This window comes from Bipolaris maydis (assembly GCF_028858645.1).
Source record: "Bipolaris maydis strain C4 unplaced genomic scaffold PSV08scaffold_10, whole genome shotgun sequence".
In the NCBI taxonomy this organism is placed as follows: Eukaryota; Fungi; Ascomycota; class Dothideomycetes; order Pleosporales; family Pleosporaceae; genus Bipolaris; species Bipolaris maydis.
The window spans coordinates 1626752-1652944 of record NW_027093866.1 but is presented as its reverse complement, the minus strand read 5'-3'; the positions used below and the strand labels follow the sequence as shown (position 1 = coordinate 1652944).

General features: G+C 49.3%; 8 protein-coding genes across 8 annotated transcripts; 3 read left to right on the top strand and 5 right to left on the bottom strand.

The window, feature by feature from the left end:
• Window positions 1–167: 167 nt before the first annotated feature.
• PSV08DRAFT_316126 (uncharacterized protein) lies at window positions 168–701 on the bottom strand (the record flags this gene model as incomplete). Its single annotated transcript, XM_014227473.2, has 1 exon — window positions 168–701. A coding segment is annotated over exon 1 (366 nt), but the record flags the coding sequence as incomplete, so codon positions are not given.
• Window positions 702–2615: 1914 nt separating this feature from the next.
• PSV08DRAFT_377985 (uncharacterized protein) lies at window positions 2616–4305 on the top strand (the record flags this gene model as incomplete). Its single annotated transcript, XM_066093339.1, has 4 exons — window positions 2616–3152; window positions 3207–3563; window positions 3613–3756; window positions 3812–4305. 4 exons carry the CDS (start codon window positions 2616–2618, stop codon window positions 4280–4282), a joined length of 1509 nt encoding a protein of 502 aa, XP_065948850.1. The 3' UTR covers window positions 4283–4305.
• A 511-nt stretch (window positions 4306–4816) lies between these two features.
• Window positions 4817–6745, bottom strand: PSV08DRAFT_364057 (uncharacterized protein). The gene has a single exon (XM_014227476.2). It carries the CDS (start codon window positions 6463–6465, stop codon window positions 4840–4842), a length of 1626 nt encoding a protein of 541 aa, XP_014082951.1. The 5' UTR covers window positions 6466–6745; the 3' UTR covers window positions 4817–4839.
• A 2178-nt stretch (window positions 6746–8923) lies between these two features.
• On the bottom strand, window positions 8924–10359 carry PSV08DRAFT_377984 (uncharacterized protein; the record flags this gene model as incomplete). The annotated part of the gene is made up of 2 exons (XM_014227477.2): window positions 8924–9187; window positions 9253–10359. 2 exons carry the CDS (start codon window positions 10357–10359, stop codon window positions 8924–8926), a joined length of 1371 nt encoding a protein of 456 aa, XP_014082952.2.
• Window positions 10360–11393: 1034 nt separating this feature from the next.
• PSV08DRAFT_7388 (uncharacterized protein) lies at window positions 11394–12906 on the top strand. Its single transcript, XM_014227478.2, has 2 exons — window positions 11394–12204; window positions 12286–12906. The coding sequence occupies exons 1-2, from the start codon at window positions 11720–11722 to the stop codon at window positions 12767–12769; spliced, it is 969 nt and encodes a 322-aa protein (XP_014082953.1). The 5' UTR covers window positions 11394–11719; the 3' UTR covers window positions 12770–12906.
• A 22-nt stretch (window positions 12907–12928) lies between these two features.
• Window positions 12929–14514, bottom strand: PSV08DRAFT_377982 (PLC-like phosphodiesterase; the record flags this gene model as incomplete). The annotated part of the gene is made up of 1 exon (XM_014227479.2): window positions 12929–14514. The coding sequence occupies exon 1, from the start codon at window positions 14174–14176 to the stop codon at window positions 12929–12931; it is 1248 nt and encodes a 415-aa protein (XP_014082954.1). The 5' UTR covers window positions 14177–14514.
• Window positions 14515–14868: 354 nt separating this feature from the next.
• On the bottom strand, window positions 14869–16257 carry PSV08DRAFT_7383 (uncharacterized protein). Its single transcript, XM_014227480.2, has 2 exons — window positions 15593–16257; window positions 14869–15446 (listed from the first exon to the last, which is right to left on the bottom strand). The coding sequence occupies exons 1-2, from the start codon at window positions 16078–16080 to the stop codon at window positions 14972–14974; spliced, it is 963 nt and encodes a 320-aa protein (XP_014082955.2). The 5' UTR covers window positions 16081–16257; the 3' UTR covers window positions 14869–14971.
• A 3634-nt stretch (window positions 16258–19891) lies between these two features.
• PSV08DRAFT_316069 (mitochondrial 54S ribosomal protein uL15m) lies at window positions 19892–21033 on the top strand. The gene is made up of 2 exons (XM_014227481.2): window positions 19892–20402; window positions 20460–21033. The coding sequence occupies exons 1-2, from the start codon at window positions 19923–19925 to the stop codon at window positions 20973–20975; spliced, it is 996 nt and encodes a 331-aa protein (XP_014082956.1). The 5' UTR covers window positions 19892–19922; the 3' UTR covers window positions 20976–21033.
• The last annotated feature ends 5160 nt before the right edge of the window (window positions 21034–26193 follow it).

Sequence of the window (26193 nt, the reverse complement as noted above, 5' to 3'; positions counted from 1 at the left end):
CAGTGGCCAAACAAGGAGAAACCAAGAAAGTCCCTACGTACTATCTTCGTAAAACTAAAGTACGTATCAAAAGTCTTCATTTGCAAACTCAGTCTGATCTCGCATTCCAGCCTCGTCACTTGCTTCCTTATTCGGCGGGCCATATACTCGGTTGCGACGCGTATTGGTGAAGAACATGTAATCTGTAACACACAAGTGTTAGAAACCGAACAAGAGTCTAATTGCACCAAGTACAATTGTCTCTTACCGAGCAAAGCAAGGTGACATCCAGTCTTAATACTGTAACCAACCAACAACCCAATTGTCGCACCCTCGTACCTGGGCGCCTCCTTTGCATCCACCACAAACGGACCGGCAAAGTTGCCCCAGCAGTACGCGGTGAAAACCAGAGCGCTGGCTAGTGAGCGATGCGTGTATCCAGCCATGTTGGAGGAGAGTGTGGTGAGCGATACAGTGAAGCCGACAGATTGCGCGTTTACAAGCCAGAAACTGATGAGTCGGCCCCAGGTATTGGATCGGGGAAGGTAAGCCATGCAGGCTGCGGCAACGATGCAGAGGATGTTTACCACGGTTGCTGTCAATGAGCGCGCTGGATAGATGTACTGAGCATTTTTGATCAAGTAGAATCATTGTTTGGCGTTGGTGTGGTAATAAATGACAGCCTACAGTTTGCGCTCGACGATAAAGGCAGGCTCGTGTCTACTGATGCCTTGACATACTACGAGGCGCCACTTACATTCGGTTCTGCTGCGGGGCTTCGCGTGGCCTTTTGGGAGGACGAAACCAATGCTGACCCAACCGGCCTTACTGACTACATGTATTTGTCAGATACGCAAGAGGGGTACATGTATATCCTCGGGTGGTTGCCTAGTACCCGGAATCTGACACAGGTGGCTGCTTTGCACTATCCTGATAATGCAGCGCCTTATGAGGCTGTGTGGCTTGACTAGGAGCTGTAAAACATAGTACTCAAGTTTCGCTGCAATATAATCTTTCATGGCTCAGTTATACGGCATCAATGACACAGCATTTCCAATTGTTTAGCAAATTACCTAACTACATAAATAGATTGAAATACTAAGAGTCAAGGGGTACTTAGGATGGACTTGTATTTGGAGCTTCAAGTTAAAGCAAATATTTTGTCATTAGTAATAATAAATGATAATAAGAATAGTAAACACGACACGTGTGTAATAAACTATGATTGCCTTGAATCTTTGAATAATGACAAAAGTTGTAGGGCTGGAGCTTACAATCGATGTCTAGATAATAGACTCTAGGTATACTTAACACTACTAAGAGATCGTGCTTGCTTGTAGGAATAGAGTGGTAGAGTGAAGAGTCATCTTAGTATTAAATACAACTATCTGATGCTGGCGTTCCAGATCTCAACCCCTTATCATGTAACACTGATACACACTTTTCCCACACCTTACTCATGCACAATTCTCCATATCAGAGTTCGCGTAATCTGCATTGTCTATGAAGTCGATATGGTGCAGAGCACCTTTGAGCCGCATAATATCTCGCCCACAATCAATATATATCGCCGCACACAAGGCCATCATGGATTGTGTAATCATCTTGATCGACGGCGGTGTTCCTCGCTGACTCAGATTCGTGCTCATACATTCGCTAAGGTTTATCCGATTTGCGCATGTCAAAGCTCTTTGCGTGACGCTTTGGGATTCGAAACTAACTGTCGCTGACAGAACATCAGATCTTGACGGTGCTACAATTGGAGTACCTACCTCGCTCATGGCCTTTGATGTAGCCTTCGTCGGCAATGACCAGATGAATGACACTCTCTCCAAGCTGGCTTAGGCGTCTGTATCCATCTGGGTCTTGGACATTGTTTGGTGTGTTGCACCCAGCGCCTGGTGCTCGAAGTGCCTCAACAAGAAGTCTTATGTTTGAGAAGTGATAGTCCAAATTGTTTTGAAGGGAAGTTATGTACTCTGGTGGACCAGCTGCCATGTCGCCTAAGACAATTAATGATGTAAAAAAACTAAAGTCTAGAAATAGTAAGAACCATAAATGAAGCAAGGTGAGAGAGACTGAGAGGAAAAAGAATGTGGGATGGATTCGTTGGCATGCTGTTGCATCTCATGGAGTTGCTTTTTCTGCATTCACACGTCAGACACATCACGGATCTTTCTACGCAATGGTGTCCATTACTTGTGCATCTGTTACACATGAACAGGGTATCAGCGACGCTATCCTTAACTGCTAATCATGCTTGTCACTCGAATTATCGATTGTGCGCTTATCGCCTGCAGATTAGCGAGTGTTTGCTTATCTCCCCGCAGATCAGTGAATACGTGCGTATCTTATTCTTTTTGTCAATTGAAGCTTGCTTATCTCCCCTCTAGATTAGCGAATATGCGCAATCGGTGAGCGAGCTTTTATCCGTATCTTCACATTAACTTTGCTTTCAACTACAAGCAATGTCTATACTCTACAACGAACTTGATGAGATTGTGATCCAAAGTGCTTTTGAGTTATCTGTATAGTTCTGCATATTCTTCACAGGGACAACCTCATCTGAAAGATGCCCAAACATATAAAATCGAAAGGCATTCCATTCACCCTCAAATAGATATATCACTACTGCAATGGAGAATCTTGACTTGAATGTCTTAGTGACCACACCTGTGCGGGAGCGTCATGCTCTTCTATTACCCGACAACAACAGCGAGAATTCAGCCACGATCGATTACTTGACCAACTCTCCACTATTTACGACTCATGCTCTAGCCCAAGATGTGCCAGTCGCACCACAGATGAGACCATCGCAGTGTGGACTGTTGGCAGCTCTGTCCCTCGAACGTCATGATGCTTCAGACACACCACCTTTCCACCAAGACGATGCGGACAGACGATTATTCTTTAATGTCACAACCCCTTCAAGCATCTTCATTTGTGGCTCACAGGGGTCAGGAAAGAGCCATACGTTATCTTGTTTGCTGGAGAACTGTTTGGCAGACTCGGATGCGACAATACTACCAAGGCCTCTTTCAGCATTATTGTTTCATTACGACACCTTCATATCGGACGATGGTGGATCACCTTGCGAGGCAGCATTCCTAGCGTCGTTGTCTGGGGTTCAGGTGAGAGTTGTGTGTGCTCCAACCAACATACGCACGATCCAGGTCAGTCCAAGTTTTGTACCTGCTACAAGGTTATAGTACTAACAGAAGTGAAAGAGAACCTATCAGCATCTGAATGTCAATGTGGAACCACTCCAAATCGACAGCTATGACCTCAACACAAAACGCATCCTAGATCTTATGGCCGTCAAACCAGAAGAAGGGAGTATTCCTCTCTATGTTCACACGGTCACTCGCATACTGAGAGAAATGCGCATGTCTCAACAAGCGACTGGCGCACGATTCGACTACCAGACATTCAAAGCAGAGATTTTGGCGGCAGATCTTTCGCCAGCTCAACTTGCACCCCTTAGCCAGCGCCTTGCTATGCTTGAGAGCTTTATGCCACCTATGGGAGACATGAGAAAGGAGGAAAAACAACAAAGCCACAAAGGTACGATCTGGACAAATCAGGTAGGAGAGTTATGCATCATACTGTATGACAAAGTTGACCAAGATACAGCCTGGCTTACTAACAATAGTCGATCTCTCCTGCCCTTGCGTTTCGCCAGAGACTGCTTGCTCGCTATTCAACATATGCCTAAGCTTGTTTCTCGAACAAAAGATAGTCTGCGGCCGTGTCATTGCTCTCGACGAGGCCCATAAGGTCAGTATGAACGCTACAGGAAGCCTGATTACCCGGAGAATAACCGTGACATCAGTACATGACCAGCTCTCCCGAATCCTCCGTCCTCACCCATTCCCTCCTATCAACCGTGCGGCTTCAACGCCACCTCGGAGCACGCATATTCGTGTCTACGCAAGAACCAACCATAGCACCGGCCTTTCTCGATCTCTGCACGGTAACCATCATACACCGCTTTTCCTCGCCTGCCTGGCTGCATGCCCTCGACGCCCACATCGCACTCATGCAGCAACAACCGCCCGAATCGGACTCGGCTGCTCAGCGCGACGGCCGTTCCAGTGGTAGTCGGAAAGAAACCGCGAGAGAAATCTTCAGGAAGATTATCAAACTCGAACCGGGACAGGCACTCGTGTTTGCGCCTAGCGCAATGGCAGCGATAGGTGATGTGGATGGTTCCGACCAGGATGGCTCAATGGGGTTTTACTTGCAGGTTAGGGTCAGATCGAGACTCTCAGACGATGGTGGATGTAGCGTACTTGCTGGTTAACACTACGGGCTGTCGTGTCCTTGGTTCATATGTCATGAGTGATAAATGGTTGTCTACGATCGCTTTATCACTTTTATCACAGGTGGAGACGTCAAGATCCTACAACAATGTAGCCCACAGAATCAAGAGTGCTTTGCTCAATCGAGACGGCGTTTGTGTAGTTGTAGCAGTCGTGGGTTTCATCTGTATCCAAGTTGGATCTTACTCTCCCGTTGCATCTGGCCTACGGTAGGAACAATGGGTATTAGGCATACACAGCGCCTATACTAGTCTTAGTACGGCTACTGCCTTAATGCAGTAGGATTATGCGGCGCACGGGCATGTATTACTTTTTGTGTTGAGGACATGCCTGGCGGGGCATGACGTCGAATGGCCGCCAAGCAACGGCTAGATTTCACCGCGCTCGGCTGCTCCTTACCGACTGCATGCTTCTCGGTAGTAATGCAGAGTGAAGTCACGCACCAATCAGAACACAGACACCACATGCTGAGCGGTCAAAATTCGCCGGCCTACTCAGCCGCTATTAAAGGGACACAATGTAAGGGTGCCGTAGTTGATTACGAAGTGGCAACACTTGCCTCATATCTGCGCAGAATTTCCTTGAAATCGTTATACCATTCCTCCAGCCACCCCGTTGCGTCGATCATGCGTGTCGTAAAGCAGCTCAGCGTTGGATCGAGAACCTTCATAGGCGCTACCAGGTTCCGCAGTCTAAGGCCACATTCTTCGATACGGAAACAGTCTTTCGGCAAGCATTGACCATATGTGTTCTCTGGGTCGTTGGCCGCTACCAGGGTAGTGACGAGCACAAAAAGAGCATGCAAGACGGCTGGCGCAAAGCAAAACGAGGGTAGACCGATAACCAGACCAGGGTCCATTTCGGCTGCTGTTTCTATTACACCATGACAGTTTTGCACGAGAGCTTGCAGCGCGTCCCGCAGCGGAGGGATGATCATGGCAGGCTTTGGAAAGTCCTTGACTGGAATGCGTCCGGGGATAAACGGCGACGCAAAGGATGCCTTGTTGGTGGGAGTGTGTAGCACAAGCTCATACAGGTGTATCATGGATACGTGCCAGTATACTCTGAGTATCTTGGAATGTGCGAGACTCGGTGGGATCTGAGCTGCCCATGCATCAAGTTTCAGCCTGAGTGCATCAATGACTGCGTAGACGTTGTAGTCGTTTCCATCCACAAAGGTAGATATCTGGCAGAGGCACAGGTGGTTGGAGATTTCCTGGTCCAGCTGAGTGATACGCGCAATCTGACAAAACAGCAGGTCGGATGCATCGCCGTTGCTCTCCAGGTACCCGACACACTCATCCAAGTAAGCATCCCAAGGAACGGGGCTGGGTCGGCGGGTGCTCATGGACGAAGTAGAGGTTGCAATGTAGCACGCTATCCAAGTACGGCGTGCCTCGAGTGATGCCGTATCCTCGAGCCTGCAAAAGAATGCCGGAGGCGTCGGCTGCAGCGAGCCTCCAGCAATTCCGAGATCGATAGCCATGTCAGTGGCTAGTTGGAGGATCTGATAGCAGCTTCCTTGCTGGCCGTTGCGTGTACTCTTGGTGTAGAAAGCGGGCAGGAGCAGAGCTTGCACGAGCTCAAGCGACCGCTGCCCTCGGGCAATCACCTCGTCGCCAAGGATGCGCATGGCTTCTCGAACAAGCTCATCGTGCAGATCCAGGTCAACGCCCTGGGCCTCTTGCGTGATGGTGAAAACTAGCGCAGCCACCAGCAGGACCGGGGATTTTGCTCGGTGGAGCTCGAGATTGGTAGTCAGGCGGACGGCCGGCCACGCCGTCTCGGCTTGGTGTGCGTAGTGGTGGAGTAGCTGTTGCTGCTTGTAGAGCGGGATGCGTGCATCCAGGAATGACAAGATGGCGTCGTGGTGGCTTTCGGGGAGGCTTGCGGGCGAACGGCTTAGCGTTGACAAACTACCCGGCGAACAGCTTGGGGGAGTGGAGATGTTTTGATGGGACTGTCTCTGCAGCGCATTCTGGAGTTCCTGGACCTGGGCTTCGAGCTCACTGATGCGGTCGCGTTGTAGGCGTGGCGCTGCCGGTACACACTCAAGATTGTTGCGATGGCACCGCTCGCAAATGCCTGGTTGTGGGGAGGTGCTCACGTCGCATTTGATTTTGAGACGGTGACATTCTTCACAGGCGCGATAGCGTTTCCGCATGGTGTTACCAGAGGCCCGGGCTACAGTGAGGTTTGGCTTCACTTATTTGGTGGTTCTTAACTCTATGACAACTTGATTTGATGCAGGCAGTCATTCTGGGAGGCCTGGGGCTGGGCTGTGGCTGTGTTGGCCCGTGGCACCCCCGCCCTGGTGAAGCTCGCCACCTCGCATGTATACTTACACACACACACTTTGTTACATAGCCCTGATCTTAATAGAATATGACGCAATAGCAGTAGTAACAATCGAGAAAACGGATCCAAGGATTCGAAAGGTTAACAAGACATGGTAATCTTGCATCAAAGGGAATAGAGGAACCAGGCACCCATTAGCGCGAGACAATAAGTCACGTGGTTGCAATCATGCCAAGACTGCTGTTAGACGCTAGCATGTAATAGCAGCACATACGCAACAGGCTTGTGAATGAGCGATAAGCTGGTTTACATCGCAGAAGGTTGTGCAATACCTCGCGTGCGTGTTATGATCACCGCGATAGTAAAGGATTTGTTTGTTGCCCTATTGCTCACACTTCAATACCGTTAGCAAGGATTTGTCTGGTATCAGCGTATTTCGTGCCAGTACACAGGGTCACTGTGCACCGGCACAATATACCAAGCAAGAAACCAACACTTGGAACCCTGGAGAGGTTCTTCTTAATAGCTAAGCTACATTCTCCCTATCGCAACTCTGAATGTTGAAGACGAGAAGATTTCGCTCTGCATAAATACCTCCAATCGTTCTAGTGTGTTTTCCTATCCTCACCCAAGGAATCAAGACTTACAGTGCCGCAATACGAGGCTGCTTGGATAGTAGGCATCCATGCTAGCAAAGCGAAAAAGGTGATAGAGAACGAATGCCTCTAGTTAAATAGTTCTCTTCAGCCTACAAAAACAAACACTGACGTGGAAGATCAGCCCAACTCTTTGGTACATGTGATTGTCAGCTCTACGAAAAGTGACCGAACATGCTTGTCTCTTCTAAGCCAATATCGAAATTCAAATCCCGCTTCTGTTGTTTTGTCTATTTCCAGCAATCCAATAGAGCGAAGATCATTGAGCATCCCTACAAAAAGCGTTCCTCGCCCCATAAGCAGAGGGGCGCTGCTTAAAATAGGCACTAGAAGAGATAAAGAAAAAAAAATACGCTTTTCCACCTCTTCTTCTGCCTCTCTCTTTCTGCACTCCTTTTTTTGTCTTTTTGTAACTTCACTTGTGTGTTTTAGAACAAAGACTAAAAGAGGAGAAAGAGAGGAGAAAGAAGACCTACATCACCGTGCTAGACAGAATATTACGAAGAGCGTTGCATTGATAAACACCCCTGTCTTGTAGCGTGACGAAATACCTTGTGTACGGGTACTCAATAGCCTTCCGCCCCTCCGCAGCTGTCCGAGCATCTTACATCATACTTAACGTCCGATGTGCCCAGTAAGAAGTCTCCTCATAGTGTGGGGGAACAATCAAGATCAAGGGGTAATGTAGAGAGAAGGCCCGAAACGTATTCAGACATGAATGTAATGTAAGGTAGGCCGAGAGGGAATAACAATTACACATACTACCACCAACGGAAAAGTCTAAAAACCCATTAGGCTGGGAATACATGCTTATGTTGTGCATCGAACACCCGCACAGATCAAGGCAAGTAACGCTCCATGGCAATAACGTGAGATGCTCGACAAGATCGAGTTTCGTATAGATTCTTGCAATCACTTTACACTACACAGCAGATCATTATTCACTATTTATAACTAACGAATAGGAGGACTATAACCCTATACAAACGGCCTAGATGTTTGTGGATTTCGGGATCAAAAAAAAAGAAGAAGAAGGAGGATGTGAGATTTTAGTTGCTTTTTTCGGCTTAGATTCCCGGTCCTCTCAGTTTATGTGGAACTCATTTGCACGGCCCGAAGCATCATTTGCCGGCTTTGCTATGATGTATTGCGGTCTGGCACAGACGAACGAATGTGTAGGGATTGGTGTAGGAATTCCAGTCAGGTTGTATCAGAAGATAAGCGCTTCTTTCTTATTTTCGCGTATGCCCTTGATAAAAATTGATGAAATAGTTTTAAGCATGTCAAAGATATCTTTAATGGCGTACAACTCCATAGTAGAAAGTCAAAATTCCGCATGAAAAAAAAACCCCAAGTTGAAGATGTTTTGAATGGCTGTCGAGATGTATAACGTAGGAAGGACATTTATGGTATAGAAAACTGAGTAGTGTAGCACTTGTTACTTCGCGACAGACCCTTGTATGTTCCGTCGTACGCGGTATTCTCGACCCTGTAACCTCTCTTGATGTCTTCTGTCAGTCGTCGGCAAGCCCGATCAAGCTCAACGTGCCTTTACGGTACCCATCCAGCATTGTTCTCTATTTTCACAGAAGCGTAGCATCCGAATTTGTCTTCCTTCCGGTTTTCGATCCCCTATCATCCAAAACATCAACAGGAAGGAGTGTTGATTCAAGCGGAGCTGGTAGGAGAGGTGGGGTTGGAGGGGGGTTGTCGAAGTGAATCCGGAGGTCCAGGCGGAGGTGCATGTTGAGAGGCCTCGGGCATAGGCCACATGTGCATGGTCACATTCCAACCCGGCTGTACTAGGGCTTGCCAGACCTGTGGCAGGATGACTTGGCCGTCGGGCCCGACAAGATCGTAATGGCCTTGGTGAACATGAGGCCCAATTACATCGACATGGAGGAAGGCTTGCTTGATGAGTTCTTCCATGCCCTATAGTGGTGGGTTAGCTGCGGTGGAACGAGTACATGTGTGAGGGGTGCGTGGTGACAGCTTACCTTCCATGACTTGATTAGATGATATGGAAAAGTGAATTTCCTTCCTACAGCATCTTTGAAGTTGATGGGCTCCTTCGGCTCGCTTGGAATAGCTTCTTTCTCACTAAAGAGAGCCTCGATGTCAACAGGCCCTTCTCTCTTTTCCGGTGAAGATGTAATCCAAATCAAGGTCTCAATGTCGAGCTGACCAAAGACGGTAGGTATGCTCTCTTTGTGCCATACATCTACATGTAGCAACTTAGCGTCTCTGGAATCGATATGAGCGAGGATGAGATGCCGTTGGTAGCTGTTAAGGTCATGCAAAGTCTTCAATGGACTACATTTTTGTGCATCTTGCTTTTGTAGAAGGGTGCGGATCTCTGTTTCCAGCAAAGTGAGTTCTACGATGCCTAGAGAAGCACCAAAGCCGGAGCTCAGGCCAGGAAGTATGCTGAATGTCCAAGCTTGTAGAAATCCATGAATATCACTCGCTTTGGTAATAGGAAAGCTTGGTTTCGGTTCATCGACATTAATGGCCTCGCTTTTTTTGGAAGCTGATTCTTCTGGCGGTCCCTGTTGATGTTGTATACTTTTGTCTAGTAGACTGGAATTCTCTGCAACAAGCTCTTCTGCCTCTTCTTTGTTTCCATCCTCGATATTCTCTTGGACGCTTTCGGAATCTGATGTTGCAGATCGGCCGGCGTCTGTCTTGATCAACCCTTCATTGTTTCCGGTTGGTACCTTATCCAGGGGAGTTTCTGCAGGCAAACTGCCGGAAACCGGAGAGTATTTTGTCTGAGATGGGTCAGACGCTTGTGAGGCCAGCCGGTTTTGGGGAGCCGAATTAGTGTCTGCAGCTGGTGCCTGATTTTGTTTCTTTTGTTCTCGCATTGCTTGATTTGATGTGACTTGCTCCGCCCCCAGGGTAGTTTCCGCATATTCCCCGTTATTCCTATCCTTGTTGTCACCGACACGACCTTCCGACTCCTTCTTACGCCCACCATTCCTCAAGCTGGTCCTTTGAAATAATCTCTTCACTCCACTCTCCTTTTCGTCCTTGGACTTGTCGTTTGAACTACTGACTTTGAGAGTTCCCGCCCTCTGCAGCCTTAAAATCGTCGCCTGCATCTCTGTATGCTCCAGTTCATCAACGCGTCTGCCAGAACTTTGTTTTCTTTCGCAATGGCTAAGTTAGCTGCTGCCAATACCAACAGGAGATTGGTCTTTGAGTCTCGAAGATCGTTAGGTAGATCATCAAATGGGGAATGCAAGAAGGGCCATTTAGCCTTTTCGAGCGAGAGAGCTTGATTTTGGAGTTAGGTGGTGGTGTTATTCCTTTGGCTTTTCTGGTCGCTCGTTCAAGGTACTTCTTTATCGGGCAGAAGTTAGGCTGGCAGTGGTACAGAGCTAAAGAGATGTCTGAGAGCGCGTTGGAGTTGATTATGAGATCTAGTGGTTGGTTTCTGAATAGCGGTGTGAACACCACTGAGCGAGGCTGTGACCTAGGGATGGTTTGGCAGGCGTAAAAAAGGAAGAAAGACTAACAAGTTCCTGCAGGTACTATTGATATCGTTCGCAATACTCTCGACCCTCTTGCTTGCAGCAGGGGGAGACCAGCCAATCAGGAGGCCGTCCGCCAATTATAGCGAGATTAATTATCGGAAATAGATTCTGTAGGCCTCCAGAACGATGAAGTTGTAGCTAGACAGGGCAGGACTGTAGGCATGCGGAGGAAAGGAGAGGGATGGGTATGTACATTGGATTGTCACTGTACGGGTATGGTGGAGCCATGCGCTGGCGACTGAACACTACTACCCCTGCAGGGCGCTAGTAGTACCGTGCGATACGTGGTTTACAATTCTGACATGAGAACAGGAAACCGATTGTGCGCGCTACTGTAACCACAACCATGTCTTGTCATATGTCAGCAACGTATCCATTTTTTGTCTTTGTAAATGTTTTCCAAAGATATTGCGTCGTCATCAATTCGACTAGAATGCGAACTCTCAATGCCGCGTTACCAAATAGAGCGACAGAATGCGAGACATGTCAATTGCCTGTCATTCGCCAAAACAACGTGGGGCATCCTTTACCATACCTCAGCTCCCACACTATAAAGGTACATGAATATCTCAACACATCGCCTTCTCTTCCATGTTAGTCTCGCGAGGAATCCAGCATTAAACAAACAAACACCACTCGCACCCCACCAAGCTCCACCCCCGCAACCCTCGATCCGGAGCTTGTTCGAAACAAGCAACGCGGCCCATCCATCCCCTCCCCCACTGCTGACCCGGGGGAACCACTCCATCACCACTCTGTGGCCCGCCTTGAGACCACCCCCGGAATCTCACCTGCGTGCGGGCGCCCGGGCTGACGCAAGGAGAGTACACCATGTCATACCACTCTCTTTAATCACACCTCACCTTATAGCCGTGGGACTCCCTCTCCGTCACATCCGCACGCGACCACACCCCCTCTACTCACCATGAAGCTCAAAGCCACTCTACACGCCCGCATACCAGGCATCCACTGGAGTCCGCACGACCTCGTATCTCCAGAACCCTCGTCATCATCCTCCAAACCCAAATCGCGAATGCCCTTTTCGTTAAAGTCATCCGCACCCGATCCCGCAACTACTATCCGCCCCCGCAAATCCAGACTAGGCCCGACGACAACCTTCGAACCCAACGCCGGGCTCGACGCGCGCACACTGGCGCAGGGCCAATCGCTGTTTTTCGCCCGCTTGCCAATTGAGCTGCGCAGAATGGTGTACGAGTTCGTCATGGGCGAGCAAGTAGTGCACCTGACGCTGAGCCAGAAGCGGCGGTTCGGCCATTGCATCTGCCAGTGCGAAACCGACGGTCCTCGTAAAGGAAAGCAACAATGCAGCTGTCGCGTGCTCGTCGGGGGCAAAAAGGGAGCGCGATTAGATGGCGGCGGAGCAGCACTGGTGCGAACCTGTAGACGCATGTACGTCCCCTCACCCCATTTCCAGCGCCGTCACTGGAATACAAGTTGAGAACAAAAATAGACTGATGAGAATGACGATAGATACGCGGAAGCAATCCCTCATCTCTACCGTACACATACCTTTTCCCTCTTACACATCACGCACCTGCTCTACCTCCCTTCTTCCGTGCCCCAACTCCGCCTCAACACGATTCGCACCCTGCATCTCCGCTGGGCCATCCGCGCGCTGCCATACCTCCGGCGCGGCCCCTCGAGCCGCGTTGCGTATCGCGAGGACACGGCGAATTGGGAGAGGGGCTGGGCCATTATAGCGGGCATGCAGGGCCTGAGGGAGTTGTACGTCGTGCTGATTGATCCGAGTCCGCAGGGGCTGTGGGAGAGGAACTGGTTGCAGCTTGAGGATGTGCTGCTCGAGAGTGTGAGGGGTGTCACGAGGCCCAGGGATGCCGTGGTCGTGATGCCGTATCAGAGTTGTGGGGTGGATTGGGATATGGGGGATGGATGTGTGAGGTTGGTGAGACCAGAGGATGGGGGTGCGGAGGAGGATGACAAGGGAGACGTGTAGAATTGCTCTCGAAGAGGGAGGCTAGTACGCTGTATATAATATAGTACACCCATAATACATGTATAAACGACTTCATGTTAAGCATCCTTCAATCAACAACATTATCTAATCATCACTTCGTTTTCCCTTTTTGTTTTCCCCCCTCCTTTCTACACCCCATCACAACCCAAAACAATTAGCATAATACGTCACCGTAGCCGGCCAATCCGTAAACATGCCCAGAATGCCCACGTCCTGGGCTAAAACATCCAGCACAGTATACATATCGCCATCATTATTCGTAGCATTCAGCACATACTGATAGTAGTACCCCCCACCATCAATTTGCAGCCAGCCCGAGCGCTCAAACGACCAGGCAATCATGTCCAGCCCGTGTTCCTGGCAGGCGAGCGCATACTCGGACGGCACAATCTTGCCCTTGTCATCGAGCTTAGTGAGTGCGAACATGGCGGGCGCCATGATCTTGACGCCGCGGGCCGCGAGGTCGGGGATGCTGGCTGTAGCGTTTGCATAGCCGGCGGGTGTATCGACGCGCTCGTCGAGGTAGACGGCCTGGGCACCGAACTCTGGTTCGTTGTCGATCCAGTAGAAGATGTCGTCAGGCAAGAAAGACTGTAACCAGACGCGGCTGGGATCGATGTCGTACTCGCGAAACTTGTCGACGAGGTCCTGGGCGTATTGCTCTTGCGTGTAGCCATCAAACGGCATCGCGACTTCGGGGGTCTTGAGCTCAGGAGTGAATTTGAGGCCCCAGCTGTCTACGAGTGGTATGTAATCGTCGACGGTCATGAGTTTGGGGCAGTGCTGGGCGTAGAGGTCTGTACGGAAGTACGGGGTTCCGTCCATGTATTGTTTGGCGGTTGTGGCGTTGGGGTTGAAGCTGTCCATCTTTCCGCAGAGAGTGCCAAACTCCTCAAGTGTAATGTCTGAGGTGCAGCACTTGGCCGATGCAGCAGTGCCATTGGCAGCGGGAGAAAAGGGCTTGGTGCATTTTGCAGCGAGTGGGGTGTCGAGGATGTTGGTGGTTGTGTGCAGGTCGCATTGGGCGTGTCGGCAGACGAGCTGCTTGTCCTTTGTGAAGGCAACATCGCATTCAATGATACCAGCGCCCATACGATGCGCCGCTTTGTAGCTTGCAAGCGTGTGCTCGGGGAATTGGAGGGGTGCTCCACGATGCGCCAGGACAAAGTCTGACGTCTCGAATTCTTGCTCCGAGCAGCTCTCCAGCTTCTCCTTCAATGGCCCGTCGTCCATGTCGTCAACGAGGTAGTATGGCCGAGGCCCAACCTGGACATTGAACCTTTTTCCGTGTCCATGGTTGTGACCCCCGGTACGAGGCGCAACTGCAGGTACAGCAGCAGCAGATGCGAGTCCAACAAGGACAGAGGCGGCAATGAGAGAGCGCATCGTGAGCAATTGTCAAGCCAGCGAGGTCCGGGAAGCTGCAAAAACGAACGATCCCTGCAGGACAGACATGACTGCGGCTGTGCGGCTTCTTATCTACATGGGGGCAGAAGCAATCTCTACTCAATGCCTCGGATGGTCCAAAGACGCCGACGAGCTGCACGGCTGGGGGACCTCGACGTCAGCTCCATAGCCTCTGCACGTGGGTGAGCTACCCCGGCTCGAAGTTCTTGGTCCTGCGGCGGAGAACAGGACGATGGAGTAAAACTACCCGCGTCCGGTTAGACTGCCAATCCTGCCAAGCACAGGTAGCCGTTCACGTTTCTCAATCCTGCGATAAGATACGTGAACAAGCCCTAGCGAAGCAGTCGGAGCAACAATACTGGCGGCTGGGAGGTACGCCTCATGCATCACCTCCTCCCCGTCTTGGCCGCATCTTGCTTCTTTCGCCTTGTGGTCCGGTGTGGCGGAAATTCATCGGCCGTTCGGCGGGCCGGCAGCATCTTGTGTCTTGCAAAGTGGATACGAATGGAAGGTGGACAACGGTGCCGGTCTCTATGAGCAACCGTCTTGGAGTACGCTGCCAACGGTAGTATTCAACTTGATGCCTGTTGGAATGAAAGCCTTGGGATGCTGCATGTCTGCTTAACCCCATGTGCTCAAGTTGTCCATTCTCTTCATACATGGTACAAGGCCTAAAAGCAACGAGCCAAGTATTCGGCCTCAATCCAAGCTGCCGCCTCCATTTGACCGCCTATTTATTTCCAAAGCATGAATCCCATATCTGAGACTGCTGCTTTATGGAGCGCTATCTTCATTCCGTTCTGGCAGCTGGAAGATGCATCTAGACTTCCCAACACCAAGATCCGTAGAACATCTCCAATCCGGAAGAGTCACAACAAAGACTTTTGGCGCAGTCATGGTCGTAATAGGTTCGAGAAGTTCTTTTCCGTTCTGCTCCCAAAAGTCGCCGTAGCATTGCAGCCAGAGGTCCAGAAAGAAGAAGAGCCGTATGTGTAGCGTCCGGAGACCCTTCATCCTACCTAGCACATCCCACGTCCTATACCACTCATCTCGATGCACTGGAGGCATGAGATCGGCTTGGAAAAAACCGTGGCGATCGAGGTCCCAGTCGATGCGGAGGTTGGTGATTTGATTCATCCGTTGGGGTAGGATGAAATATGGCAAGTAGCCCAAGGTAGGGTAGTCTTCCACGTCTGTAGAAATGAAGAATTTATTCGAACTGTAAAGATATTCGACCGCTTCGGAATAACTGATCATTCATCAATTAGCTATGACACTGGGCCACTACCTGGTAAACTCATTCTTGTATCGGTTCTGTTCTCCAGCCTTTTGGTAGAATCACCGTCTAAAACGGCTATACTCTGTGTAATGAAATGTCACGTGGGTAATACTTACATGCGGCGACATGTCCTCAACAACGGAAGCGCAATGTGAAGTTTGTGTTTAGTTGAAAGAGGCTGGAGGTAACAGGCACAGCCTCGAATAGAGCACCGTCGGGCATTCAACTGGCCGTTGACAAGTGAAAGATGTATTGGCACCTCGCCCAGTGCTTTTGCATAGATGAGTCGCCTTATCTCCAAGGGAAGTTTAGTCATAAAGGCAGATCGGTTTTGTGGAAACGTTCTTTGATATTGCTGCAAGCTTGTCGATGTAACACTTAGAGCCCGTCTGCGAGGGCAAGGAACCATGGGCTTCGGAGCCTCGGCAGATACTCCGAACGTTCGTCTGCTCTGGTTAGGCATTACCAGTACAATGCAACAAACACAAGGTGAGCAGACTGTCCAAAAAAGACATTTGCACGTATACCAAGCTGCTTTTCGTACAAAATGGTCAGTCCTGGCCCCGATATTCTTGAGGCGGTTGCGAAAGCGGGTTCCGGGCATGTTTACGCCACAGGGGCATGAAGCTTTGTTGGTTCAGCCGAGCACCGCGAAGAGTTGCGGTTCGGAGCAAGCTTGGATGATGCGAACACCCTCCCTATGGCTTGAAAACGATTGGAAGGTCGGTATTTATGGTGTATTCTCGATTCCCTGGGGTGATATCGGACTCGACTCCTTGCTTATGTGGAGGAGATTAGGAAAGAACAGTTGGTGTTGGAAACCATTTTGTGGCGCAATCCCGGCCCCACTTTGTGAGACCAAAATGACGACGGCACCCAAACTTGTCGTTACTACCCAATACTCACATTTAATTCGTTACTTACGCGTTCAGCTCGCATTCAACAATCCAACATAGTTCAGCTTTGATGGTTTGTAACTATATTTACAACTTTGTCCCGCCGATCGTTTTACGGGTTTCGTCTGATATTGGTTGGTGGCGAAAGCGTTGCCGATCCAAAAGAAAACATACGGAAGCTACCGCCGGTGACAAAACAGACAGGTAGCACGAATGCGCGTGTTTATGAAATATGATGTATCGTATTATCTATTTATGTATCTTCTTGTCAGTAAGAGAATCTGTAGCCGCATTACTGCATCATGTCGCTATTCTTGTTAGCTGCCTCGGTTGTAGTTGATTAGTATAGCGCATTTACGAGATCTCGCCATAGCCAACATAATGTGCTAATCAAATCGGCTGATTCTCAATTCAGCTGCCTAGTCTATCCCCAACCCGCCTCTATTTTCCATTTCGAAACCTTGATGCGGCTGCCGATTCCAATCACTTTGATGCTATTGAGGTAACGTTTGTACGCTTGTCCAAGCTAGAATAGTCAATATTTTGGAGACATAACCTTTCAGTTGCTAAGAACTGTATCTTTAAAGAGCCCATTGTTCTCAACAAGGGGATCGTGACTTGCTAAAATGTGCCGTAGAGGTGCTGATGAGGCTTTGCAACCCTTTTATCTACGTCGATGGTTTGTGATCGGTGGCAACAGTCGCCTTCGACTCCCATAAGTGCATGCATCTCACACTTCGCTCTGCTGCGATGAACAGTTTCAAGGGAATCTCTTTGATTATCCCAATGAGCTAAACCCAGACATTCTACAGTGGCGAGACGCTTCCGAATGATCGGTTCTTACCTCGCAGAATTTTACACGAATTCTCTGGACAGCCTGGAATTTTGACACGTTTTTCGGAAGTTTCTGGAAAGTGAGATTCACAAACCCACTCATGAACGTGAGTAAGTCAAATGGAAGTTTTGGTTTTGGCGTGAGTCGACAGTAGCTATACAGCGTAGTGGTCATGCATTGCTTCTTTTCTGAAAATCTGTAACATATCTCTTCAATTCGCAGTGGGGGACTGTACATATTCAAGAACAACATTCATGTCATGTAAAAGAATGGAGCATCTCATTGTTAGTGTCTCGGAGTTTGTTGACTGAGACTCTAAATTTCGCTACGACCTAATGTCTTGATGAGAACAAACACCTCAAATCAAGACATCCTTGCTTTCAATTCTCAATAACCTTTTGGTAGTATGTATGGTTATTAGTTGGTTTACCGTGGTCAAACATTGTAACAATTTGCTCGTAGTCAAAAATGTATCAATCGTTTTCATAAACTGTGCATAAAATTAAGCTAGGTTGATGCTCATATGCCAACCAAATGCGATATGCCGGAGCACATGGTTACTCACAAGCCTGTATGGAACTATTGTCGGCTAAGCTTAAATAGAAGAGCAAGATATTTTGTATTATAGATTGAGTATCCAATTTCATAGATTTTCAATAATTCCCGTACATCTCTCGATCCTCGAATACTTTTCTGCACTTCTACTACTGATGTTGAGAAAGTGAAGGTAGCTCATCTCCTCCATATTAAGACTGATGGTCCGACACTATCTGCACCCGTTCTGTAGAACAGAAGGTTCATTCTACCCCAAGTGCGGAACAAGCAGCGTATTGAGGATTTGGCCAGCATATTTGGCGTCCTATTTGCCACGCAGACTCCAAAAAACATACCATACCTTCTCGGGTTCATTTACCCCCAGCGCCAAAATTGCTCTAATCCCGTGCTCCTTCACCGTCCTTGCAGAATGCATGTACAAAACCTCCAGGTCCGACAGGTGAAATACGTGTCGCAGTTCTATAAGTCGTCCAAACCGCTAGGCGAGAACCAAAAGCCTCCTAAATGTCCTTCGTTTTTGTTCCCTCAGTCAGTAGGAAAGACACTGCGGCAGTGTTCGAGTCCTTGGCAGAGGGCCTCCTCATATGATACGGTCACGATCCGGGCAACAGAAGTTTGTTTCTTGACATGTCGTGTCCCAAGCCATGCTTTTGCCGATGTCAGTCTGAGTGCACTAGTTTTCGAGAAGGTGTGGTTTGGGTGCGTTGGACTGTTTGGTTGTCGCACATGTTTCGGGGTAGAGCAGGTAATGTAGAATCCGACATGGAGTAGACAAGACGTAAATCCTTGTCCCATGAGATCTTCATAAGATCGGACTTCCTCTACAAGCATCACCAAGGACAGGGTCGACCCAGAAGCGATGGTTGTTGGGTTAAGCTTGGACACGGGTTTGCTGGAAGCCCCATAACAAAGTAGAACATTGTAATGTGGCTAAATTAAATGGGACTGTTGGCTCGATGAAGCAGCTGGTTCCTCAGGCTCGTCGCACGTAGTCTGACGGTCATAATGTAGTTGGAGTTGTCATCATCCGTGTCTTTCTCTTTATACCCGCGTCTCTTGCCGTGGTTGGCTCGTTGACGTTTTGGCGTGTGTGATACTTCGTTTTCGGAGGACTAATTGGTATGTACGTTACTATATTCGATAGAGTTACGAGAATGCGTTTTTGTGGCGCATACTCATTCCAATATTTTGGATATATTATGCTATTACTGAGGGTGCAGAGCCACAAGTTCTACTATAGTAGGTGGGTTAGCGAGAGGGTCGATAGAGCGTAGGTGACTTTTAAGTATGTCTAGAGTATCAGGAGAAAGTAGAAAGGCAAGATGATAAAGAAAAGATTCTCTGAAAAATGCTTGTCTAGCTACCATACACGAAGATGTCCTTCTTATACCTCGTAGGCCGGAGGCACACTGTTAGCACAAGGGTTACTCGTAACCCTGTGCACCGGCACAATATAAGTGATATAAGAGATTTGATTGTGTAGATTTCCCATTATGTACGGGCAACAGGTGTTTGACGAAGGGTAGCATATTAGTGTGGGATGAGGAATTCAAATGGATATTTTGTGTTAAGCACCGTGTGGTATAAGTACACGGTGATATTGTTCCAGAACATCTCATATAGGCTCAAAATTAGCAACAACACGCAAAATGTGGAAGTAAGAGTGATTGTTCAAGCTGCCACCATCAAACAATATACTCCAGTGACAATTAGCAAGGGTTAGTTTAGTTGGTTGCTGGTAGTCTAAATATGTGTGATACAAATATGGTTGGGGATTGGAAATGCGATTACAATAAATTTAAGATATTCATGATTTTCTCGTAAATAAGAGATTTCAAGGATCAGAAACCACAAATATCTTCATGATTCCACACGTATAAGTTTATTGAGTATCACACACAATCGTAGCCGTGTAGAGTAACGAGTTTGGCAATCTGCAAACTTGCTTGAAATTGAACAATCAGCCTTGAGCAATCCAAAAAAAAATTTCTATAGCAATCAAAACATGACCCAAAATAACCACAAATGGTGTTCAAGCATGTTCATGTCTGGAGAGTGCTCAACCTAATGCGGTTAGACGCCCAGAGGCTTAATCATCATCCAATCTTCGCAAGTCGAACTTCACCAACACTCCGGGACGCCAATTGCCAACAAACAGCCATGCCACCACGGGTGCGAGCTGTCCGACTCGCCTCGTCGCTGATATCGTCGCCCTCGTGGTCATGTGTGACACCGCTAGCCAGCGCCTTTGTGCTGCCCGCCCAGCAGCGCTGCGCCTCGATTCTTTCTTCGCTGTCCGACAACGCCGGGGCCTACAATAAAAAGATCCGCCGAGGTCGGGGTCCTGCCTCTGGAAAAGGAAAGACTGCAGGACGAGGTCAGAAGGGACAACACGCACACGGCAAAGTGCCCGCTGGATTCGAGGGAGGTCAGACACCACAATGGATCACGAATCCCGAGCGAGGGCGGGGGAAGCACAATCCATTCAAGGTGGAGATGTCACCAATTAATTTGGACCGGATACAAAGCTGGATTGACCAGGGACGGCTGGATCCGAAGAAACCCATTACTATGAAGGAATTGGCAAAGTCACGGTGTTTGCATGGCGTAAAGAGACATGGCGTGAAGCTGTTGGCAAGGGTATGAAGATCGAAAAGAAGGGGGCACGCAGCGCACATAGCTAATTGACTTGTTTAGAATCCCGAGCAACTCACCACGCCCATCCACATAGTCGTCTCTCGGGCATCGAGCGAAGCCATTGAACGCATCGAAGCCCTTGGCGGTAGCGTAACTACTCGCTTCTACTCGCCCACAGCCATCAAGCGCGTGCTACGTGGGGAATCACACCCTACGATTTCGCTGCAAGCCTCGCCCTCTCTCGTCGCCCTCACCAGCCGCTCCTCCGCCGTCAAAATCCCGTCTCCCATTCTCTCCGCGCTGCAAGCCGCCGCCGAAGAAAAGAAGTCCGAGGCCATGGCCGCAGTCATGAAGCAAGTAGGCGCAAAATACAAGTATAGACTTCCCGACGCAACGGCAAGAAAGGATATTGAGTACTATCGGGACCCAGCGCATAGAGGGTACCTGAACTACACGCTCAAGCAGGGCGAGAGCCCCAGTCTGTTCTTCAAGCCACCAGGTGAGGCAAAGGATAAGAAGAAGCAGACCGCAAGACGCGATGCCGCCAAGGCTAGTGCCGACAATAGGTTATTCTAGTCTAAGGCAGATATCGCTGCGTGGTTGTAGAATATAATGTACATGATATGCATCTTGCCTCCGATCAGCTATCAAAGACTTTTTTTGTGTTAGGAAACGGAAAACGTGACGCTTTAGTACTTCTTTTTGTTTTTACCCACCTGGAGATATATATCTTAACTTACCCTGCCTCTTTCTTCATAAACGTGTTTACTCCCTCCCCAAACCATCTGTCATCAAAGATGAAAATGATTAAACGTCAATCGCAAATTCAATGAACCCTTTCTCTCGTTTGCGCACTTTCACGTACCCCATTTTCCCTAACCCTATTTACCCCAGATCAAAAATATCAATAAAATAAAAAATAAAAATAGTTACCTTTCCTAAACCCCCCTCCAGAACCCCTTCCATCTCTCTCGGCCGATTCTTTACATCGCGTAAGCAATGTGAAACCTCATATCCTGGCGTTGAAACACATCCCTTTCTTTCCCCCCCTCTCTTTCACTCGAGGCGAGGCGAGGCGGGGGGGTGGGTAGCATAAAGCGTAGGATGCACGCACACGCACACGCACACACACGCACACACGTACGTGGAGAGTCTCGTTTTTGTTCGGTGATTTAGCGGGGATGAAGGTTATTGATGACGAAGCTTGGGGGTTTATTTATAGATGGGGGTTTTAGTTGAAGGGATTTTACGAGAAGGATGGCACAGAGTGAGAGAGAGACTATTGAATATGGATTGTTGGGTCAAACAGGTTTGAGGGTGATGCTTATGGATACGACAACGGGTGTGAGAACTTGTGGATGAGGTGGCGGTGAGGTGGCGGTGAGGTAAGGCATACGAAGGTGTGTCGAATTCTCACATACGCACACATACAACATGGGGACATAGAACTTTGGGGGGAAAAATCTTTAGAGTGCAAGTGTTGCGAGAGAGAGAAAAAAGACCCAGGTACATCTATTCTTCTTTCAGGCAATGGTATCCCCCGTTCCTTGCTTGTGAACGTGGATGTACTGTAGACCTGAATTCCGCCCCCCCCCACAGAATGCACGTCAGATTCCCCATTGTATCCCATCCAAGCGGTCTCATTGGCTTATCTGCTTTGTCGGATAACTATACTCAAAGCATGCATATACATATACGAACATAATGTACCTCGTAAGCCCCATCATCCGTTCGGAGTCTCACAGAAAAAAAAAACTCCATCATCAAAGAGACATGGGCTATGCGTGGCTTATTACTCCGTGGAAGAGAAAAATGCGGATCCGATGCCCAGAGCTACCCCCCGGTTTCTGCTATCTCACTTTGCGGACCGCCGGTAATGCAGAATTTTTTTCTCTTTGGACCATGTGGAAGAGGGAAGGTAGGGTGCCAAAAAAAAGTGCCCGTTTGTGTGTCTGTGTGTGTGTTTGCAGATAGACCAGAAGAAAAAAAAAGAAAAAAAAATGGGGGAGGTTAGTATGTAGGGGGTATCCACTGAAGGAATGAAGGGAAAAGCGGGAATAGCGTCCGGAAACAAGAAAAGAAGAACAAAAGATAACGACGGATAACAAGTATAGTTACTCACATGAGACCGGAGTGAGAAAGGAATAACACACATACACACACACAGAGAGAGAGAGAGAGAGCTAAGCTAAGAATGGTGTCTTTCGCCAAGGGGTGTATCTCAGAGATGGAATTGCTTTGACGAACGGGATAGCTATCCAGTCGGTCAGCATGACACTCAGTGGTGGCGAAAACAACCCGAGGCGCCAAGGCCAGAAACTTTGTCCCCACAAAATTGGGCATATACATGTAATATGCCCAGGTGACCTACTTAAAAAAAAACCGCGCGAAAAAAATAATAATAATACCGTTTGTACACTACATGAACAGGCGTGCAACCTGCCAAAGACGCCCAAAAAGAGAAAGAGAGAGAGAGAGAGAAAGCGGATGGTGGACCGACTGGGCGGGGGTTAACAACCCAAACGCATATGTGTGTTAGTGTAGTGTAGTATGTTAAGGTGGGGTCTAGGCCATTTTTTTTTCCTCTCTCTTGTGAACAAGGGGAACAACGGTATACGTGTAAATGGACAAAAAAGAAGAGTTGAACATGTAGTTGGGCGGGCGCGCTCGCGCGCGCACCCCCGGCAGAGAGCGGGCGTACATGAGCCGGAGTTTGAGTGAGACAGGGCTGCGCGTCTTACCAATATACTTTGATTCAAGAGAGAGAGAGAGAAAAAAACGGGCTGGGGGCTTGCCTGCGTGTTTTTTTGGTCTTCCCTGTTTGTCTGTACGAGGCTGAGCATATTATTGTGTCTTGTGGCGACAGGTCGTTTACTTTAGGGCGATATGCATATGACCCAAACTGGTACACTTCTTGGACGGCAGGGAACCATGGTATCCCGGACTATTTTGATGACATGCAAGGTGGCGCAGGGGGGGGGGGGGGCGCGGGACTCGTGTGGACGTGAGAAAGTACACATTCATCATTTGAAATCCTTGGAGAGAGTTGAAGTGTATGTATGTGTGCCAAAGTAAAAGGTGCTGCGGCCATCTTTTTTTTTCCCCAGGGGTGGGTTTAAACTGCCGTCATACGTGCAATCCCTGGTAGTGTGCGTCTGTCTGTAGCGAACAAAGCACTTATGGTTGGCGATGACAATGTGACTTTGCGATGTATCAGAAAGAAACAAAAGCACAGACATGCACCATGGAAAGAGGTGTTGCGACATCGACCAGGCACAAGGGTTATTTTGTTGGTTGCTGTGGACTGGTAACATGGTGGCTGAAGGTATCAAAGAGCACACCACCTGATTTCAAGGTGCTGCTAGTAAGATCATCGTTGGCCCATAAACCAACGCTAGGCGACCAACGGAACTTGGATCATGTGCTGTGTAGCCGGCGAAAGCATATTGCCCATGACAAAGTAAGAAAGGGTGCAGTGTTAGCGAGCTAGCCTGACATAATATGGGTGGTGGCGGTGATGGTGCTATGGGTGCAAGTAGTAGGAGGAATAGTAGTAATCAGTAGTAGTGATTATTGGCAAGGTTCTGGCCGACGTCGGGACCGTTATCGTAGGCGCAAATAGAAGGAACATGCTGCATGTCCTTGGAAGCAAGGGGTGTTGTGAGGTGGACGGCATGTAACTCGGTCACACAGAGATGGGGGTCCTTCGCTAAATGGCCCATGTGGCGTAACGCATCCACCCACGACCATGATGCGTCGTGACCGAAGCATGAGCGGAAAGTGGGTGCTTTGGGTCATATGTGCGAATGTGAGCAAGGTAAGTGTATGTGCACCAGACACACACACACACACATACACAACTGCGCAGATCGATACACCGGCCCCTTGTACATATACATTGCTATTCAATTTCCGGTGCAAAGCAAGCAGTGATAACCCCTTGATGAAGGCTATTGCTCCCGCCGGGTGGCCTGACCAGTCAGCATGCTGTGACACTGTGCGACAATCAAGAGCTTGAGGCCGGATGATTGCATCTCACTATAGCTTTGATACAAGGGCATATGTACAAAGTCGAGCAAAGAATTCGTCGAGCTGGACACAGACACGGTTGCCTTGGATTAGGGTCTTTGTTTGGATAGAGGCGTAATTGCGTGGGGTTCCGCTGTGCTTATTCGCCAGGGGTCGTCTTACCTACCTGTTTGAGCGCGCCAGAGAGCGGGGATGAGTGTGAGATGGATGTGGAGGACGCGGTGTGAAGAAACTAACGTCAAGGCTGTGGGTTTTGTGTGTGTGTGTGTGTGTGTGTGTGGCAAAGGAGTACAGACGGTGCTGAGTCGGCATGAGGCGTTTGGCTTGCACCAGACTGTGCGTCCATGGGCGTGTGTGCTTTTGCAGGGCCGCGGCAAAGGCCAGACTTGTTGTGGTAGTCCGGATTGAAGGAGCCGTAGCGGCGCAGTGGTTTTTGACAAGCCAAGGCGAGGAGAGGCCAGCGGCCAGCGGATTTGCGGACAGGGCGTGATGGGCCGTTTCTGACTGCATCTAGAGCCGACGAAGCAACAAGGGATGTTCGTGTTTTGCGCGTGCCGTCAAAGGCTTGCACTCGGTCGGTCAGTCAGTCGCACTGGGTATGGGGGGGGGGTGATTTTTTGATTCCTTTTCCTTGTCTCATCCCAGTAGCAGCGGTTATCTTGTCGCCGGACTGCGGCGCACAATCAGGTCGCACTAGACAAGCTACCATGGTGCGGCTCGGCAGACTTGATGGCAGCGAAACAGACGGCGGGTTTTCTATTGACAATGGATGACATATCCCCATGTGTACGCGTCGTATAGAAGCACGGTACGTCTCAGCGCGCCATATGAGCAAGCTAATACATGTGCCGCAATTGGCATAGGCGGGTCATACACCAGGCAGCGCAAATATCCATGGCTGGGCACGTCGGGTAACGACTCGCGCTAATACCCATCATCGTATACATAGTTTAATCGGGGGGGGAGGGGGGTGGCAGTGGTGGGAAAGGCAATGAAATGGCAGGTGGTGCAATCGATGAATGACGAAGGAAAGCGGAGCCGAGCGCCGCCCGTGAGGACCCCCGAGCTCCTCTAGGCGGCTTCGTCTCCACTGCGTCGCTGGTCAGGCGATGGGCGTCGACGACGTCCTTGTGTCTATGTATACACCGACCGTATGACTTGACCTGGGCGAGTGCTCAACGCTGAGCGCGCCCGGACTAGCTAGCCTCGATGGATGCATCACCATTGCAACATGGCGAGCGGGCTTCCACGGTTGGAGGGCGCTTGGCAGTGATTCGCCGCCACAACCAGCTAGACAGCCATCCCGAGCATCCCGTTTGCCTGTAGCGAAGGAGGACGGACGTGTTTGAGATCTCGACCCCCTCCCACCCCCCAACACCGACATGGAACCGATACATGATGGCACGCCGTATTCTATTACCCACTTGATCTTCGCCGGACAAGACTTTTGAGCTAAACAGGCATGTGCAATGCAATCATGCCTCTGCCTTCCTTGCTGCCAAAGCCTTTGCCCATTGTCCGTGTCGTGTCGTGTCATGGAGGGCCGCCGTTGATTACGCGGGCATCGATTTTTTTTTTCACCGGCACCCCTGCAAGCATTTGCGCATGACGGGCGCTCGCAACGATGCTCCACCATTGCACAGCAACATCTTCATTGCATTGCGAAGCTGCGCTTCACCGGCGCCACAGATGGTGCTATGGATAGATTACGGGGCTGGAGCAAATCCCTTGCAACTTGCCTGCCAAAGCAATATCTCAGTCACCG